The sequence below is a fragment of the Salvelinus sp. IW2-2015 genome, linkage group LG16, assembly GCF_002910315.2.
Source record: "Salvelinus sp. IW2-2015 linkage group LG16, ASM291031v2, whole genome shotgun sequence".
Lineage (NCBI taxonomy): Eukaryota > Metazoa > Chordata > Actinopteri > Salmoniformes > Salmonidae > Salvelinus > Salvelinus sp. IW2-2015.
In genome coordinates, this window is record NC_036856.1 from 26,280,135 (window position 1) to 26,299,052 (window position 18,918).

Sequence of the window (18,918 nt, forward strand, 5' to 3'; positions counted from 1 at the left end):
CGGTCACTCCTTCCCTCGTCTCGCCCCAAAAGTCTTTGTTTGGCCCGCTCCTCTAAAAGACCTGGAGTGTCAGGAGGGGCGGGGGGATCGATTTGATTATAATCGGACCATGAAAAGAACATGATCTAACTGCTTTCAGGCCGGAGTAAATTTAGGCCCACTCCTATCCCCCCCTCCCCCCTCTTATTTCAAACACAATGAAGCTGGCCAATTTAAAAAGCTTTGAATGTCTCGTCAATGACTTTGTGAATACATAGGAGAGAGATTTGGAGAGGGAGAGAGAGAGAGAAATAACGAGGGAGGGAGGGGAAAAAAGGGGAAAAGGGCCAGGGAGCAGAGATAAAAATTCCAAGAGTTGTTTAAGCGTGGGTGGGTTCATTTGCATGACAGCGATGTCTGAATGGGCCTGACCTCTCGGACCGCCCCAGCGCTAGGCCGAGCTGCAGCCTGACGCGCAGGCTTTGACCCAGCTCATCGACTCTGAATGGATACTCTGTCAAAGGGAAGAACCTCGCAGCTCTCAACCGGACCGACGGGACGGCATCTGCCTGACACCCAGCTACCTCACACACAGGTCTAACTCTGTACACTTCACAAATACACACAAGTCTACCTGTATACGAATATACAGGTCTACCTGAAACATACACATGCAACATATCTCCATCTCACTCAAACTTACAGCCTCAATCTCTCTCACACATTCGCAAGCATTCACTCACGCACACAAACGCACACACACACACAAGACAAGAATAAAAGAAACATAAATATCCATTGCAACAGCTCAAAAAAATACATACATTTATCTCTCACACACATATACATACACACTGACAGGTGCAGAAAAGCCCTTGCACGTGCAGACACATTAACACGCTTCACTTGACAGCTCTATGATTCACAGCAACAGGCAGGTGAGAGGACATAGAGCGGGTGTAGGGGTGTGGGGGGTGTAGGCACTGTATGCAGTCTGCATACAAATGTCATCCCCCCCAAACCCCCTTCATGGACACAAACACTTGGAGTTTTGACACTCTGTGCAAACACAAAGCTCAGACGGCTTAGAAACCCCTCTCMATTTATCAGCCTGGCACAGAGCAGGGAGATGATGCAGCCTCCTGTCCCTGACCTCAGCTCTGTGCCCCTGTCTACTGAAACTAACCCCACAATAGGAGCACTCAGTACTGTCACCGACTGGATACAGCTAGTGGTGTACACTATATAAGTGGATTGTTACTGGTAAACTGGGGAAAACCTTATTAAATAAATAATTAAAAGCAATTCAATTCAGGCAACGTATGCTACAATATTTCCACATGCCTTTATTGTATTAGGCTACTAAAATTGTATCATAGTGTGTGAGATGATTTCAGGGTGTCTGCCCTACATTCACCCGATTACTACGATAGATGATGGGTTAAAACACGAAAGAATAACTGTCCTTGCCCTCAGATGAGTGTAAGCCTACTGTCCTCACTCACAGCCAGGAAAGTGGCTGAGACGGGCCCTCCAGTCGGAACCAGCTAGCCCACTCAAGGAGAGCAGCTCTTCCCGCCGGAGAATTACACCTCCCAAGTGGAACGCTCCAGAGCACACAGAGCTGCAAGTGTGATGCAGCTGTGCAAAAAAAAACAGCCAGTTCATGTGATGTACCAATCTACCTACCGCACAATTAAGCGCCTGTTGTATAATAGGTGGGTTTAAAACACTTTATGACTTTGTATGCCATCAACCTTGATGTACTCAATCCAACTAGCTACTACAATACCCTCCCCTACTGTAATATTATTCTCAGGGAATGGAGGTGGGGGGAAACATCAGGGCCTTACGACTTGTTAGTTTAAATTATAATCTGGACCGCAGTATGCTTCTTATCATTGGACATAATCTTTATGTATTAAGCATATCCTGTTGAAACACTCTAATCCACTAACTTTCAAATGTGTTCACACATTATCCTATACAACTCTGTTTACTCAAAGACTACTTAACAGAACTCAAATATGATTCAAAGGGGAGCATGGGAACACACGAAGAGCATGTATTAGCTGAAATTCATGTAAACATATAAAACCTCAGATGACTTGAGGAACAATAAGACCTGATGACGTACATACTAAGCACCTTTAAGCCTGGGGTCCCCCCCCCCCCCCCCACACAAGCTTCTTTAATCCACCAACTAAGGAATTAGCTTTACTGCAAGTAAATTAACTATATTATTCACATTAACTGATGATAGACAAAATAAATGTACAGTATTTTTAGGTCTGAAAACAAAATACAGTCCAATACTCTAATAAAAAGTTGATACAGATGTAGGATCTGAATTTGATCCTACACGGCAGGAAATGCAAACTTGTAGTGTATTCAAGGTTTAAAAAGGCTTCTAAAGYTTGCAATTCCCACTTTAAAACGTCAGACTTGATTTGTCCTAACGAAAAATGTATCAACCCCTACACAAAAATGCCTATTAATTATAATCCACACAATAATTTACATTTCTTGTTGCTGTAGCAAACTGGTTSAAATTAAGATCCTACATATGTAGCAATTTGATTCTAATAACTGTTTGCTTAATTCGTATAAGCAAAGTATTATGACATAGGAAGGATTCTATCAAGCTGTTTTTTTGGCAACTATCAGCTGTTAAATCTCACTTTATCTTAAAAGCAGAGAGTACTGTATCTTTAAGACCTCACATTGGGCCATAACATGACTATTTTAAAATATGAAAACAGATGTAAATGAATCATTGGAGCTGAGCTTGGCTGATAGTCATCTCTTACAGATAGAGAGAGAATAATTTCCCTCTAAGTTCTACATGGCGAAAAAGCACTTTCTAGATGTAACAGAAGAACTGAGCTTTGTTTTATAAAACAAAGACAATTTCAATTATGTCTGATTGTGCTAGCAGCTCTGTGAAATGAATACAAACGAGCAGTGAAGTGGCAACAGCTTTAAGAAAGATACAGACAAAAAACAAATTGATGCACTCAATTGTTTAAATGAGTACAGTATGGCATAGGCCCAGTGTGGGGCTGGATCTTGACCGCTAACCCCCCTCTCTTCCTCCTATTCTGCTCAGCACATTTCGCTAAGTGTCGCATTAGAATAACACAGTGGATAATAGGTGGAAAAATGCAGACACAATCTCAATTAAGAGATGTGTGACTTTGCCCATCCAGATGGGTGAAGGGTCRTTAGGAGACTAGGGATGTATGGCCTCTCCTCTCATTTGCCTCAGATATAGTTGTGTTGCCTGCCTGTGTGAAGGCATGGGATGTGGTTGAAGGGACATGGTAGCGGACACTAACTGGCAATGATGAACATCAGCATAACGACAAACACTTCTCTGGATGAGGCTGACATGTTATCCAATCAATAGTTTGTCTGAGGATGGGAAACTGCAGTGAAAGAAAAATAAATCAGAAAGATAAATGATTTATTTAGAAATAAATAAAACTTCCTCCTCATCAAAGCCTATTGTGTCAATTTGCTAAACATCACAAGAGCCTGAATCACCAGAGCATTCGCATGCCCTTGAAAACATCCTCTAAATCCCAGTAATGGGCATTCTATTCACTACGATATGGGATGAAAATCTGTATTTAGCTGACAGTGCACGAGTCACACATTGAAATATCTAGAAGATTTGACATATTATCATCAATAATTTTGTGCTAATCCTTTGTCTTTTTATTTGTACAATCCCCCAGCATAACAACTGACTGATAATTAAGGAAATCTTTGTATATGACAGGACTAAATGATTGACAGGTGTAGGATGCTATAAAAGGTGTAAGAGTGAAGGCTTCCATCAGCTGGCTATAGGCTTTTCCTGAGCCCACAGGAGCAGATTGTACCCCATGCCTATTCAGCCAAGGCCTGGTGACAAAAGACATGGCCTGGCCACACATTCCAGACTGCTTCCGCTCCAGCACACAAGCTCAATCCTAGGGATTTCCCCTTTCAGAAGCAGAAAACGGTTACAATATCACCTCTTTTATGTTCTGGGAGAGATGGCTGGGGTAACTAGATGGATAGGAGAGCCATCACTCACTCTGGGATACATTTCCTGGTTCACAGCCAAACAGGAAGTCAGAATCATCCTCTTGTTGTGGGGCAGGTGCTTGACAAGAGGGGGAATGGCTGAGAACCTGTAAGGATGAAATTCAGACATGCATCTATGTTGAACTTGTGAACAACCCACTGTAGAATACTCAGAGCATGGCGGTTCAATAATACCGTTCCCACTGTCTAGGCCAAGAAGTTGTCATGACTATAAATAATAGAGAAAATGAAAACTGATCATCACTGCTATAAATTAATACATTGATTGTTCCACTATTATTTTTGCTCTCCATGGATGCAAAGACAAAGGTTGTCTCTATTACACAAATTGTGCATATTCTGTGATTGTGTGTTTTGGTGGCAGGAAATAGGGGAGACCATAATTTAAAAGGAAATGTTTGGTAAAAGACCACCAATTAAAAACAGGGTGTTGATGTCCAGAGTGACCAGTAAGAGAGTGCATGTCCCCAATAACAGGGTGTTGATGTCCAGAGTGACCAGTAAGAGTGAACCAGAAGAGAGTGCATTCCCCAAAACAGGGTGTTGATGTCCAGAGTGACCAGTAAGGAGAGTGCATGTCCCCAATAACAGAGGTTGTTGATGTCCAGATGACCATAAGAGAGTGCTGTCCCAATAACAGGGTGTGATGTCCAGAGACCAGTAAGAGAGTGCATGTCCCCAATAACAGGTTGTTAGTCCAGAGTGACCAGTAAGAGAGTGCATGTCCCCAATAAACAGGGTGTTGATGTCCAGAGTGACCAGTAAGAGAGTGCATGTCCCCAATAACAGGGTGTTGATGTCCAGAGTGACCAGTAAGAGAGTGCATGTCCCAATAACAGGGTGTTGATGTCCAGATGACCAGTAAGAGTGCATGTCCCCAAAACAGGGTGTTGATGTCCAGAGTGACCAGTAAGAGAGTGCATGTCCCAATAACAGGGTGTTGATGTCCAGAGTGACCAGTAAGAGAGTGCATGCCCAATAACAGGTGTTGATGTCCAGAGTGACAGTAAGAGAGTGCATGTCCCAATAACATGTGTTGATGTCCAGAGTGACCAGTAAGAGAGTGCATGTCCCCAATAACAGGGTGTTGATGTCCAGAGTGACCAGTAAGAGAGTGCATGTCCCCAATAATAAGTTCCAAAAGGCAGACAACAATAACCATTAGCAGCAACAGTGATGACAGAACAGAGAAGCATCACAGGGCAACGTCTGAAATATCTTCTGATCAAAATGAGGATGAATATTCAGGACTTTTCTTTGGCAACTCAAGCAAGAGGAGATTGCTATAAGGGCTATTTTATTTTCTGTAGTTCATTTTGGCTCAGTAATGACTATTTGCTTAGTCTTTTAGAAGGAAGAGAGGGGGACCGAGCCCTATTAAGGGGAAGAGAAGAGGCAGAGAGGGGAACCAGGGCCCTAATAAGGGGAAGAGAGGAGGCAGAGAGGGGGACCAGGGCCCTAATACGGGGAAGAGAGGAGGCAACCATCGGGTTGGTATTTATCTCGTTTTCTAGACTCTCCTTAATTGCGCATGGTATTGAAACGCAGACATATTTCTGTGTTTGTTTGTGTGGACATCCAGACACTTCTTGCCTGACGGACACACTTCAGTCTCGAGTGTCTCGGCTAAGCAGCTCGGTGAGAGCTAGAAACGTTGCTCTAATTAGTGGGAGCCAAGCGCATCTCTTCGGCCGACAATGAGGGCCTGTAAGTGGCTTGGTTCACAAGGCTCACCCAGTGTTGTGGGTGTCACTGTCCTGAGGAGGATTGCCTGGAATGGTGTTTTCGATTTAAATGTAGGGTAAAACAGTGAATAAAGCCTTATATGGCCTATTAGAAATGGTTTGCCAGAGTAGGCCTACTAAGTTCCAGGTTTGACAATTCTGAATGAGGAGCAAAACCCTTATTTTGTTATTCAATCAAATGTATTTATAAAGCACTTTTTACATCAGCCTATGTCACTAAGTGCTGTACAGAAACCCAGCCTAAAACGCCAAACAGCAAGCAATGCAGGTGTAAAATTGTTATTCAGGGTTTAGCTCCACATTTAACATTTATCTGATGTTCTGTGCACAGAAATATCCCAAATGATCTTTCATAGCATGAACTGATGGATGGTTAGATGCACTTAAAGAAAAAGGTTTTATTTCTAACTCATTTTTGTATAGAGATCAAATTATTAATTGAGATATAAATTAGATTCCACACTGAGTGGGACCATGACTCCTGCAGAATCCTATTCAACTTCTCCTACTGGCTCTTTCTCTCACTCTCTCTTTTCACTGAAACCCATGAGATGGAGAGTAGCCACTGCAGCTGCTATTCACATGAACGAGATAATTGTAAATGAAAAGTCACTGCGTGTCATTATGTTGTCTGCAGGATCATTGTTCATTTTTCCATCGCCATTGAAAACTATATTGAGAACCCGAGTGTTTCTATTCAGTTTTGGTATTCAGGATCTGTTGCCTGGTTACTAATAAAGGAGGAAATCACCCACTGTATTGGCCAAGATGGGCCGCAAGCCGGCCCTGTGCAACAATGCAACTTTTGTAAAAAGGCGTTGATACAACAAGTTAATGACGCTTGTTCAACAAAACATTAATGGACTTCTTCACGGTATAATATGGACTGAGAATGAGAGGGGGCTGCCTCAGCAAAGCACATTAACACGTTTGTGTGTTTTTGTTTCTGAGAAACTCAAAGCACTGTGTCCACGCCCCCCCCCCCCCCCCTCCCACCCCACCATAAGATAAGAAAATTATTGTCAGAATAGAAACATGTGGCATATGGTTCTTATGGTATCCCTAATAACTAACAGCCTAACAGTTTGTTGGTCACAAACAAGCAAAGGCCTGGTGTATCTTCCCACTAACAAGGAAAATATCAACAGCTAATATGTGGAGGACTAAGCAGTGTGCATTAATTTCTAAAGTGTGATTTATTACTAATTTGATCTTCATTATAATTAATGGGCACATGATTAATTGCCACATCAACATGACTTGAATAGGGCTGAATGGACTAACTGCTGAATGGTTATATCGTTTGCACACAACATGGGAGAGGAACTCATTGCAGTGGGGCCCTCTGAGCTTTATGGATTTCTGACATTCTTTTCAAACTCAGACGTTTCGTTTTTAAGGGGGTAATTTGGTAACGGTCCCATTGGCGGCAGCCGCTTTTTAACTGAAGCATACAAAGCTGTAGTCCTGTCACCCCAAGCAGAATAAAAAGAATCAAAGGATTTTTTACCTTAAATGGACTAATTTTCTTCTTGAATTATGAAAGTAATGGCTAGGTAACAGCCTGTGCTCTGTACCCGACGGCTTAATGCCTGCTAAACCCTTCCACGTGGCTCGACTGGTCGTGGCAATTAGAGCTCATTATAGCCTCATAAAGGATCTCATTTGTGGGATTACTTAATAGACAATGAMATTTTATCGTGCAGAATTATGGAAAAATAATATTGGAGCTAGGATGGTGTGATGAGGGCGCGCGCCACACATCATTCCGCCTGGTTTGTCCTCTCTCTCTCTCTCTCTCTCTCTCTGGAAACTGTTCTCCGTACCATAACAACCCATTGCGCTTCTCATGTCATACACGGTGTTCACTTTATTATAGCAATTACAGTCTGCGTGACAGACGTGTTTGTTTCTGTCATTTATACCTGTATTAAGTCATATTCTAATTCGTTTAGAGATGCCAATTAAAATCGTATGAGCACTGGTTACCCACTGGTTGCTTCCCCAAATGAAGCAGAGAAAAAACATACAACGAATTGACCATGTTCCCTTCCCTTATAAGGCTAATTTACACGTAGAGCAAACAGTTGTAAACCCCACAAAATATAATTGTATGATCTTGGATATATAGGCCTAGTTTCATTGGAAAATGTATAGCCAACGTAGTGCGGTTTATAGTCCAGTTTTACCTCAATATTGCAATCCTTAAACTGAACTCTTGGATGCATACTTGTCCTTTGCTCAAGAGACTGAATGGATGTTTACGCTTGTAATGTTTGCACAATTAAACTTCGGAAACCGCGCACGCCGCTCGCTTCCATGCGCTCTGTCTGGAGGTTCGAGGCGTTAGTCCGCAGATGAAAGTAGAAGGTAAACCCACTGGTGACCCGCCTGGAGATCAAACTCGCTAATTATTGTCACAAGATAAGGGATTAACGCATTTCTGAAATAGCTGCCTGTTTACCCGGCAGAAACCCAGCGTAATAAACACTTTCTAATTTAATTCTAATCGCTATCAAATAGTCACAACCCAGACAGAGGCATTCATAATTTTTAAATTGCTGGACCTGAAATCTTTACCAAAGGGACGCATCCAGGGAATGATTATACTGCAATTATATTTAGTCCAGGTAGTCACGAGATTTACAACTTCAAATCGCATTTCCACAAATAAACTCTCACACAGAAAAGTAGATTGACTCTCATTGTCACAATATACAAGGCTTGGGCCATACAATTCTGTCAATTATAAAGTCATTATCTAAGCATAGTTTGCTAATTAATTGGTATTTAAAACAAAACGAATAACCAACTGGAGGCATTACGCTGGTTTGAATCCCTGCTAATAGAGAGCTCATTGTTTAGACCAACAGTATTATGGACGATCAAGTCTGGTAACAAACAGTACAAGAACCATCACACATACGCTACCCAAGGCAGCTGCTCACATTGTAGATAATGCATGTGGTTTGTATGTGAGTTTGCTGAGAGCTACAGTATATTCAGAGGCTGGAGATTAATTGATATGATACTAGAGGTAGGCTATTAGAGGTAGCTCCAATAGGCTATTGCAGATGTCTGTGATCAATTTTAGCTATAGAGGCCTACTGTTATATGAATATATGTAGCCTATCCGTCAAAGTTCACATTTGAATCGATCATGAACAGGTGTACAGACAATTTCTGGGACACATCAGTGTTACGTCTGGATTGACCATATACACTGACTGCACAAAACATTAAGGACACCTGCTCTTTCCATGACACAGACTGATCATGTGAATCCAGGTGAAAGCTGTATGATCCCTTATTGATTGCACTTGTTAAATCCACTTCAATCAGTGTAGATGAAGGAGAATAGACAGGTTAAAGAAGGATTTTTAAGCCCCGAGACAATTGAGACATGGATTGTGTATGTGTGCCATTCAGAAGATGAATGGGCAAGACAAAAGATTTAAGTGTCTTTGAAGGAAGTATGGTAGTAGGTGCCAGGCGCACTGGTTTGTGTCAAGAACTGCAATGCTGCTGAGTTTTTCACGCTTAACAGTTTTCCATGTGTATCAACAATGGTCCACCACCCAAAGRACATCCAGCCAACTTGACACAACTTTGGGAAGCATTGGAGTCAACATGAGCCAGCATCCCTATCGAACCCTTCGATACCTTGGAGACTCCATCGCCCGACGAATTTAGGCTGTTTGTTCTGTTGCTATTCCTTAATCAATGCAACCGTTTAAATTAATTTAAAATCGGATTGTTGTTTAGATAAAATATGGATTTTATATTTTAAATATAATTTTCTTCATCAAATTACATTACCGCACAGAAACAATATATTGCATGAGATGTGGGCACTATTGTCTCAGGCAGCTGATGATGCTATAGATAAACTTTGTTTATCTACTCATATTATGTTTTTTGAGTGACTTGTTTATTAACATGACTTTTCACTATATTGGGGGTAAAATGAGCGAATGTGGAGATTTTGATTGGAAGTTCTCTGAGAAATCACGTGGTTTGAGCAACTTGCAGTATACTGAAGCCCTTGGAGCCGGCTGCGCACGTGGGTGACGCTAGAGCCAGCCCTCTCCGGGGTCCCTTTTGTTTAACCATCAAACATAAGGACCTTCCGAGATCCTGAGGGCTTCAGATGAGAAACGGTCAACATCTTGTGCAAGGACCAATACTGACTGACCGCTTATCGTTCTGCAGCCATGTCTAGATCCTTTTATGTCGACTCTTTGATTATCAAGGACACCGTGCGACCCGCGCCTCTAAATGAGCATCTCGGACAAGACTTCTTCATCCCCATCAGCATGCATTCGCCCACCATGATGACGGTCAACGCTCCGGTGTGCCCATCCAGGAAGACCGGCACATTCTGCGTCTGCCCGGTTTGCGTCACGTCCCATCTCCACTCATCCCGCGGCGGCATTTCGATGCTGAAGAGTCAGTTCCCGGGAGCGGAGCCCCAATATTGTCAGAGGATATCACACCACCAACAGTCTCCGGCGCTGGGACACGCACCTGTCTGCACGCCTACGTACAGCGTCACTGACCCCAGGAGGTACCACTGTCTCTCCATAGGTAAGAATATGTTGTGCTCTCTGACCACCTGTATCTGCAATTCAACGCAATGTAACAACCTGTCAATTCAACCTTTGAAATTAGAGCAACATATCTTAATTGCACCACATATATTATGCGTAATTGAATAGACTAGTACGAAATAACAAATACGAAATAACGAACATTATAATGTTTGTTGTTTTGTATTAGTCTATCCAATTACGCGCAATTACACACAGTACAACCAATGCCATTTCTTGCATAAAGTATGTAGTGCACTGTTAGAAATGTGAATAGAACAATGATGTGGCTAAATCGTTGTGCTGTCTCCATCAGGCGCCTCTGAGAGCAATCACATCCAGAATGGCAAAAGGATGCGCACGGCTTTCACCAGCACGCAACTATTGGAACTGGAGAGAGAGTTCTCCTCCAACATGTATCTTTCCCGGCTCAGAAGAATCGAAATTGCGACGTATCTGAACCTCTCGGAGAAGCAGGTGAAAATCTGGTTCCAGAACCGGAGGGTGAAACACAAGAAGGAGGGCAAGGGCACACAGAGGAGCGCGCACAGCGGTTGCAAGTGCGCAAGTGGTCACACGGACTACCCGAGGTCTGAGGACGAGGAATCTTTATCCCCTGCATCAGCGTCAGAGAAAGAGATCTCCCCAATCTGAAGCCATCTCACACTATACATACTTCCATTACACTACTGGCATAGTCTACCCTTGTTCAACACGGATTCAGCAATACCAGACGACCTCATGGCCATGATATGCTACTTCCAGTCTGAGAAGAACTATTGGGAATATCTTTGGTTCCCTCTGGTTAAATCGTGCAGGCCTATTTGTCCTTCGTTTTATGTTAACTGTCCAATATGAACAAATTGTGAATACATGTTTTATTTGTTAAAACATTTAGAAACATAAATGTAATGTTAAATCATTCAGGGTTCAACCAACGTCAAAGTTGTACATCCTCAGTAGTTGTCATACAATGCTTGGTATCTTTCCTCTTCCATGTGATTAGATAAATATCATATTTATCCGATGTGGCAATGACGCTGTTGATCTACTCTGTTTCACATCTGATTTATCCACCTGAATTTGTATGTGCTTAGTAGACTATTATGTAAATAATATGTATATTTGTATTTATTTTAATAAAACTTTGGTGAGTTGTATCTCAGACAAAAATGGATATGCTATGTTTTCTGACCGGTTGGCAGGTGTATCTTTGATTCGGCCCTTAAAGGCTATTGTTTGAGCTTTTGTGTTTGAATGATATAATTGTCAAGAAATCAACGTTGAGTCTGTATTTTGAGTAAATAGTCAATTTAATATAATAATTACACGAATTTTCTCATGAGACCATTTCAAGGGACACATTAATGTCATCATATGCAGGTGATCAGAGACACTAATATAAACAGTATTAGATTTACATCCAGGTTTACCGTCATTTACAGCCAAATGCATATACTGTACTCTTTTTAAGATGATCAAGAATAGATTAATAGTTTAATAAATCTTGACATTTTCTGTCTGTTCCTAGAGCTGGCTTTGGCAGTGCCCTGCTCGGGTTAACCATGTTACATGTTATATTGAGTCCCTCTCTGATTAGGTAACAGGTTGATAAAAGATGTCAACAAGGAGTGCATTACCTGTGAACTATACTGGCACTTAATTAAAGAGTTAAGTTGATGTTGTCTATACTTAACAACTCTCTGACCCCCTCTCTCTCACACACACAAACACACTCCCATCCAACCAAACATAAGCAGAACATAAAAATAGTCCGAATATAAAAGCTGTGTTGATGGTTCCTATGGTATCCCTAATGGCTAAAAGCATAACTTTAGGGGGTCAGTTTTAGATTTTTACACTAGATCTGAGTTTCAGTTGAATTATTGCCAATTTATTCTCTGGTGCATYTAAAAAAACAGTATTTACATGTTAGTATATTCGTATAGCCTGACAATAGCCCAAATGGGTAATTATAAAAAGGTATAACACATGACAGCATTAGAGAAAAACGAACATGTAGCCTAACCTATACTGACCATATTTAAACTCACACTCTAATAAAACACTCTAATAAAAAAAAATGGTATTCTGAAATGAAATAGAACCTAATAAATAAATAAAAAATCAATTTGTTTTAAGTAGCCTACATTAGTTCTTATAAGGATGATGCTATTATTATTATTAGTAGTAGTATTGTTATTATTATTAACATCATCATTATTATGAAGTTATTATTGATACCTGGACTTTATTTAGAGGCTATATGAAGTACTAGGCCCATAATGTATCCTGCCCACAAAGCCCTACCCGATTAAGCCCAGGGCTAAACCGGGGTAATAGCCTCGATCATCCATGTTATGTTCGCTTTTGAAGAGATTTTTCTTGTCCAAAATGAGTTTAATTGCAGTTTCAGTCCCACGTTGGCTGATTATGCTGCAATTCCTTCGAAACCACAGAACAAGGATATATAGAACTGGGCAAAGGCTTTGACAGGTTAGATTGTCCTGTCTTGGGACTCGCATTTAGCAGTGGACCCCCGACGGCTGCAGACTCTGCGGCCTTTGAAGAGACAGCTACAGGGTTCCTCTGAGCGCGAGAGAACGATTTAGTCACTGTTTCATTAAGCACTAGTTGAACCTTTCAACTTATGGTAAATTGAGGGGGCATGCTGAAATAGAAGGACTGCGTAAGAAGGGCGATAGGAAATTAGCTAACGGTTAATTTAACTCGTTTCAGTCGGAGTTTGGGATACATTCCTAATTGAGAGGGGAAGCAGGTGAAGTTTTGGTCCCACGCAGGTCCATTCAGACTGGGAATAAATGGTCTCTTTTCACATCCCGCTGGTGATCATATATTATTGAGCGAAAGCCACCTAATGAATATATATTGAAGTTCCTATTAATCGAATTAGATTTTACCCCTCGCAGGTGTGAAAGTGAAAGACCACCGGCCCATTAAAACCGATTGACAATGGAGCTAACTGCAGATTTGGGAAAGTCTCCCCCTTTTCAGACCGATGGGCCCTGACCTCGAACTGTCAGTCCGCTATAATAGCCTGAAGCTCATGTGTATTATACCTTCACGCCATGGCAAGACTAGCTGGGGAGACAAAGTAAACTCTCAAAAACACTATCATAGTAGGCGTGTAGGACAGTCGGGTTTTTGGCTATAATCAAAAGAAAAGCAATAGCATGAAGCAGTTGCCCCAATTCGTGTGGCATGACTTTCATACTTTTCATTTGCATGGTCGATTTACAAAATGTCTTAATAGAAAAGTCATGCAATTATAGGTCTAAAGCCTAAACCGTCACTCAGCCCAAAATATTGTGGAATGTAAAATTGAGACATTGTTACTTTGGATGAGGTATGAGGCCTGTTCAAATACAATAGCCACCAAAACCAGCACTCCAAAGACGACATAATTACTATTGAAAATGTGGCAATTACGCATTACAAAAGACAATTAATACGACTGCTTTTCACCAGTGTGCAGCTGCTGTCTCGTGTGGAGATATAAGAGCAAACTCAAGTGTCAATGAGAAAAGGAGAGAAAAAGTTTTGTCTTTGCATGCGGAGAACTCTGCTTTGGTCATGAATCTGCAAGTACAATTTTGGCCCTCGATAAATGTGACAACCCTCTCTTCTGAGTCCAAGTGCTTCGAGTGGCGATGAATCATCCCGCCCTGGTAAAGGCAGGGGTCCAGGAGTGTCCAGTGAGTTGCTTGTTTCAAATGATGATGAAACTGTGAATTCTGGACACGTGCCCCATCAATGCCGTCTTTGGTGACTTAATCTAGTGGGAGCCCGGTCACCACACAATATGTGCCATGAGCTTTTGTCATGCTCTTCAGAATAGGCCTTTTCTAAAATGTCAACCACTTTAAAATCCATTATTTTGTTGGGTTAGAGCGTGCCTCTTAAATCATCAACTGCATTTAGTCGCTGAATTAATGAATATGGCTCTCCGAAACAGAGGACAACGAACTGAATATGACGATATATATCCTTGAAATATACATACATTTCACAAAGCCCAAATTGGAGACCCATGCAAAATAATAATTATATCTTAAACACATTTTTTTAATGGAGAGTAATATAGGCTTAGCCCAAGTGACTTATGAATAACTATACCACCTCATTATAGAGATGTTATAGATCAATTATTCGATTCAGTTGTATCACTATCATAATGGCACGTATGTGTATGTGTGTGTGTGTGTGTGTGTGTGTGTGTGTGTGTGTGTGTGTGTGTGTGTGTGTGTGTGTGTGTGTGTGTGTGTGTGTGTCTGTGTGTGTGTGTTTGAGTGTCTGTGTGTGTGTGTTTGAGTGTCTGTGTGTGTGTGTGTGTTTGTGTGTGTAACAGCATTACTAATCACTGCGCTACTTACATATGTTTCAAGTAGTTCCATAAAAGCAGCCAGTGTTATTTTATCAGCTAAGCCAGAATGACAGCTTTACATATTTACAAAGGAAATAAATTATACACCCATTTGATTACGAAAGGTGGCCGAAGTACATGCCATGCCACAAGTCATATTGAACTCAAGCATTTGAATATGCTTCTGTGTAATTCCACCCGACACAATAGAAACGTTGTGTGCCTCCAAGAATATGTCCTTGTCGAAATAATATTTATGTAAATATAAATATTATTTCATTCAGTAAATATGGAACATGGTGGGTTTATGTCACCATAAGCGATTGTATGGTTCCAAAGTTTGCACCCGTTACCTAAGAAATAGGTTAAAAGATCGAAAGGTTTCAGGTTATAGATGAGGATAAAGTAAGTTTCATGTTCTCTTTTGTTTGTGATTCATTCCCCTCTGGAAATAACAGGTTCAACTTTGCACCAGTGCAAACTTTGGTCAATCTGGCCCATAGCCAGTTATGAGTTGTGTCAGTCACGTGACTAGGGATAGGTATTCACTCATAGGTGCACTCCAAGTTGTGGCCTCACTTGAAGGATATATTGCAGGGACGTACATGGACATCCTGTAAAAAATTATCGCTGGGAAAATCTGCTCAATAATGGATACCTCGGATATTTACTATGACGGTGGGCGCTTCCAACTGCAGTCACCGGAAGAATATGACTACAACCCGCCCTCCTGCCGCTACAGCGGTGACACGGAGCAGGTACGGATCCCCATGCCCCCTTGTGCCTCTGTCGAGCACCGGAGCAAGGGAACTTTACTGCCCTACGATCTACCTCCCTGTCAGTACTCGAGGCCTGTTCAGACACAGACCCAGGAACAGGAATACCTGACAGGTCAGGGTCGTGTACCGAACGACTACCATCCAGGAGACAGCCCAGTGGTGGAGGGAGAGTCCCCGGCACAAGTGCCATTCCCCTGGATGAGGAGCTCCAGAGTTCACTCATACCAATCACTCCCAGGTGAGCAGGATACTTTATAGGTGCAACTTTATAACATACATAGTTGTGACGCGATTTTGTCTGACAGGTAAAATGAGGAGATGGGAGAAAAGGTTTCACAAGGCCTCAAAACTTGGCCTAACCTGAAATAAACAAGGTTATAGCATTAGCGTGAAAATGCAAACAAAGTCTAGATAGATTAACTGAACAACTAACGACACACCTTTTATATGTATGTATCTTTTAAGGTGGTTATTCCCAGAACGGGGACGAATACAAGCGGAGCCGAACCGCRTATAGCCGGGCTCAGTTATTGGAGCTGGAGAAGGAGTTCCTCTTTAACAAGTATATATCCAGGCCCCGCAGATATGAACTAGCCACCACACTTAAACTGACAGAGAGACACATCAAAATCTGGTTCCAGAACCGGCGGATGAAGTGGAAAAAAGAAGAAACGAAAAAACGAAGACTCTCTGACCACCATGAACCGGAGTCTTCCAATAAGGATTGATAAAACGTTAGGATAGCATCATATGACCCTGGGTTTGAAATCCAGATAATTTGTTGCACGTGTCTATAAAATGATAGGCCTATATGTGCTTAAACTTTATAGCCTACGTTAGGCCTATGCTGTGGCTGGAGGGACAGTTTACAATTTGAATTTGCGAGCTATTCAATTCTTTGTCTTGTGCGTATATAGAATGTTGATACATTTGCGACTAATTCAATTATTTGTCATGTGCATATCTAACATTTTGTTAAAAATGGCTCAATTTTAAATGACTGAAAATATCTGGAATTTTAATTAAAATGGATAAGAGCATCCATTTACTTCAGAATGTATTGTCTAATTTATTTTAGATACACAATAGTTGCCATTGGAAATTTCCAGCCCACTGGAAATGATTGACCTGATCTCTGCGTTTTAAACGCATGTTATGATAACAGAGCATACATTAATTAATTAGAGGCCTACATGCAGACTATGTATCAATGAATGACAGTGTCGAATAACTGAAAAGATACCAATAAGCTATAAGTAGCCAATAATATGATTAAGAAATGTCTTACCTTTAGCCTACTTAATATGCAGATTAATTAACAATGCTTATAATTTTCCTCCTTGTTCCACATATAGCCTGTGTGATAGGCTATAACTAACACACGAGGCATTTTGCCAGCAGAATGGTTGGTCTCATAAGTCTAAAAGGCACCTGCAAAGGGTTTATCTTATGGGCGTCACGACCCGTAATTTGTGGACAAATGATTTATGAGTGGTTAAGATATGATTTCGCTTTACAATTGCAGGCCAACGTTTACAAAACTTAAAGATAACAAAATACCTTTTGAAAATGAGGAACAATGCATATGGCAACATGTTCTCTTTCAGGGCACTGTTGGTTACCTAACTCAGAGAAAGTAAAAATAAGAAAAAGGGATGATGGCAAATACAAATAGAATGACTTTTGCCCCCCAGGTTTGAGCAAACAATTAAGTCACTGTGTCATTTCCGCTGGTCGTGCAAATGCAGGTCGCCCGCCCAGCAACACTCATCAACAGACATCAACACACCTGAGCGAGGTGAAGTTAGACCTATAGGCGTCGGATAAATAGCCTACAGGGTACTTTTTGCAAAGTCTGTGCTGTTTGTGAAACATCAATGTTGGCTGATATGAACAAGTTATTTGTTGATGTATTGAGGTGCATTAAAGTATATTTTTTAGAATAGACTGGGGGTTGTAACTATAAGCCCAAGTTTCCTTGTAAATTAATATCAGTTATTCAGATCTCTACAGGTTGTGTTCTCTGTCATCTGGACGAACCTTTTAAGCCAAAGAAAGATGTATACACGATATATTTTCATGTTGTTAGAATACTAAGATAAGGACATTTGTGTTTGCATGAGCTGCAGCTTATGCACACTGCGAAACAAATATATACTTAATTTCAACGTCTAGTTTTGATTTACATTTGGTTGAGTTGCCAACTAACGTCAATTCAACATGAAATCAATAAAAAAATGTCCCCACGTCATTAGAGGTATTTTAAAAGTTAAAAAATTCAAAATTCCCTTATGTTGATGATGCTTTGCAAATTCAATTAGTTTTCCACGTTGAATCAACGTTGTAACATTGATTTCTGTTGTTGAAATAACGTGGCAACAACAACTTTGATTCAATCAGTTTTTGCCAAGTTGGGAGACCACGTTTCAGCACGCTGGACAGGCTAGAGGGGACAGATAGCCCTATACCATGCATTGACCACTGGGTATGCTCTAGTCTAGAGCAGGGATAGGCAAATGGCAGCCTGCAGCTGCATGCGGACTCTGGCCCTCCCTTTGAAGGCCCTCAGATATCCTTTGTAAAACTGTAAACATTTCTCTCCACCCTATGGCAAAAAATACAATTATAGAGTTGCAGGAAATTTGCTTTAAAACTGCAAATTTTCCTCTCAGTCCCATGGAAAAAATTGTAGAATTGTATGAAATTTGTTATAAAATTGCAAATGCACATGTGGGTAGACAGATTCGCAAGCAACTGCGGCACCTCATGATGAGTTCAGATTTTTTGTGGCCCCCACCTCGATCAGAGCTGCCCATCCCTGTAAAACCTTACGTAAAAGCCAAAAGTATGTGGACACCTACTCATCGAACATCTCATTACAAAATCATGGGCATTAATATGGAGTTGGTCATTTGCTGCTATAACATCCTTCACTCTTCTGGGAAGGCTTTCCACTAGATGTTGGAACACTGCTACGGGGACTTACAGCCACAGGAGCATTAGTGAGGTCAGGCACTGATGTTGGGCGATTAGGCCTGGCTCGCAGTCGGCATTCCAATTCATCCCAAATGTGTTCGAGGGGTTGAGGTCAGGGCATTGTGCATGGCAGTCAAGTTCTTCCACACAGATCTCAACAAATCATTTCTGTATGGACCTCGCTTTGTGCACTGGGGCATTGTCATGCTGAAACAATAAAGAGCCTTCCCCAAACTGGTGCCATAAAGTTGGAAGCACAGTATTGTCTAGAATTTCATTGTATGCTGTAGCGTTAATAATGTGTGGCCTACCACTTGTTGCTCCTAGATGTTTCCACTTCACAATAACAGCACTTACAGTTGACAGGGGCA

The 18,918-nt window shown here is 41.4% G+C and overlaps 2 protein-coding genes across 2 annotated transcripts; both read left to right on the forward strand.

Moving 5' to 3' along the window:
* Positions 1 to 9,969: 9,969 nt before the first annotated feature.
* On the forward strand, positions 9,970 to 11,583 carry LOC111975784 (GS homeobox 2-like). The gene is made up of 2 exons (XM_024004365.2): positions 9,970 to 10,406; positions 10,725 to 11,583. Exons 1-2 carry the CDS (start codon positions 10,034 to 10,036, stop codon positions 11,060 to 11,062), a joined length of 711 nt encoding a protein of 236 aa, XP_023860133.1. The 5' UTR covers positions 9,970 to 10,033; the 3' UTR covers positions 11,063 to 11,583.
* A 3,791-nt stretch (positions 11,584 to 15,374) lies between these two features.
* On the forward strand, positions 15,375 to 17,463 carry LOC111976017 (pancreas/duodenum homeobox protein 1). The gene is made up of 2 exons (XM_024004723.2): positions 15,375 to 15,809; positions 16,037 to 17,463. Exons 1-2 carry the CDS (start codon positions 15,443 to 15,445, stop codon positions 16,297 to 16,299), a joined length of 630 nt encoding a protein of 209 aa, XP_023860491.1. The 5' UTR covers positions 15,375 to 15,442; the 3' UTR covers positions 16,300 to 17,463.
* Positions 17,464 to 18,918: the final 1,455 nt, after the last annotated feature.

Coding starts and splice junctions, on each gene's coding strand:
- LOC111975784 (XM_024004365.2), top strand. CDS start 10,034: ATGTCTAGATCCTTTTATGTCGACTCTTTGATTATCAAGGACACCGTG. Junction 10,407..10,724: donor GTACCACTGTCTCTCCATAG/GTAAGAATATGT, acceptor TGTCTCCATCAG/GCGCCTCTGAGAGCAATCAC.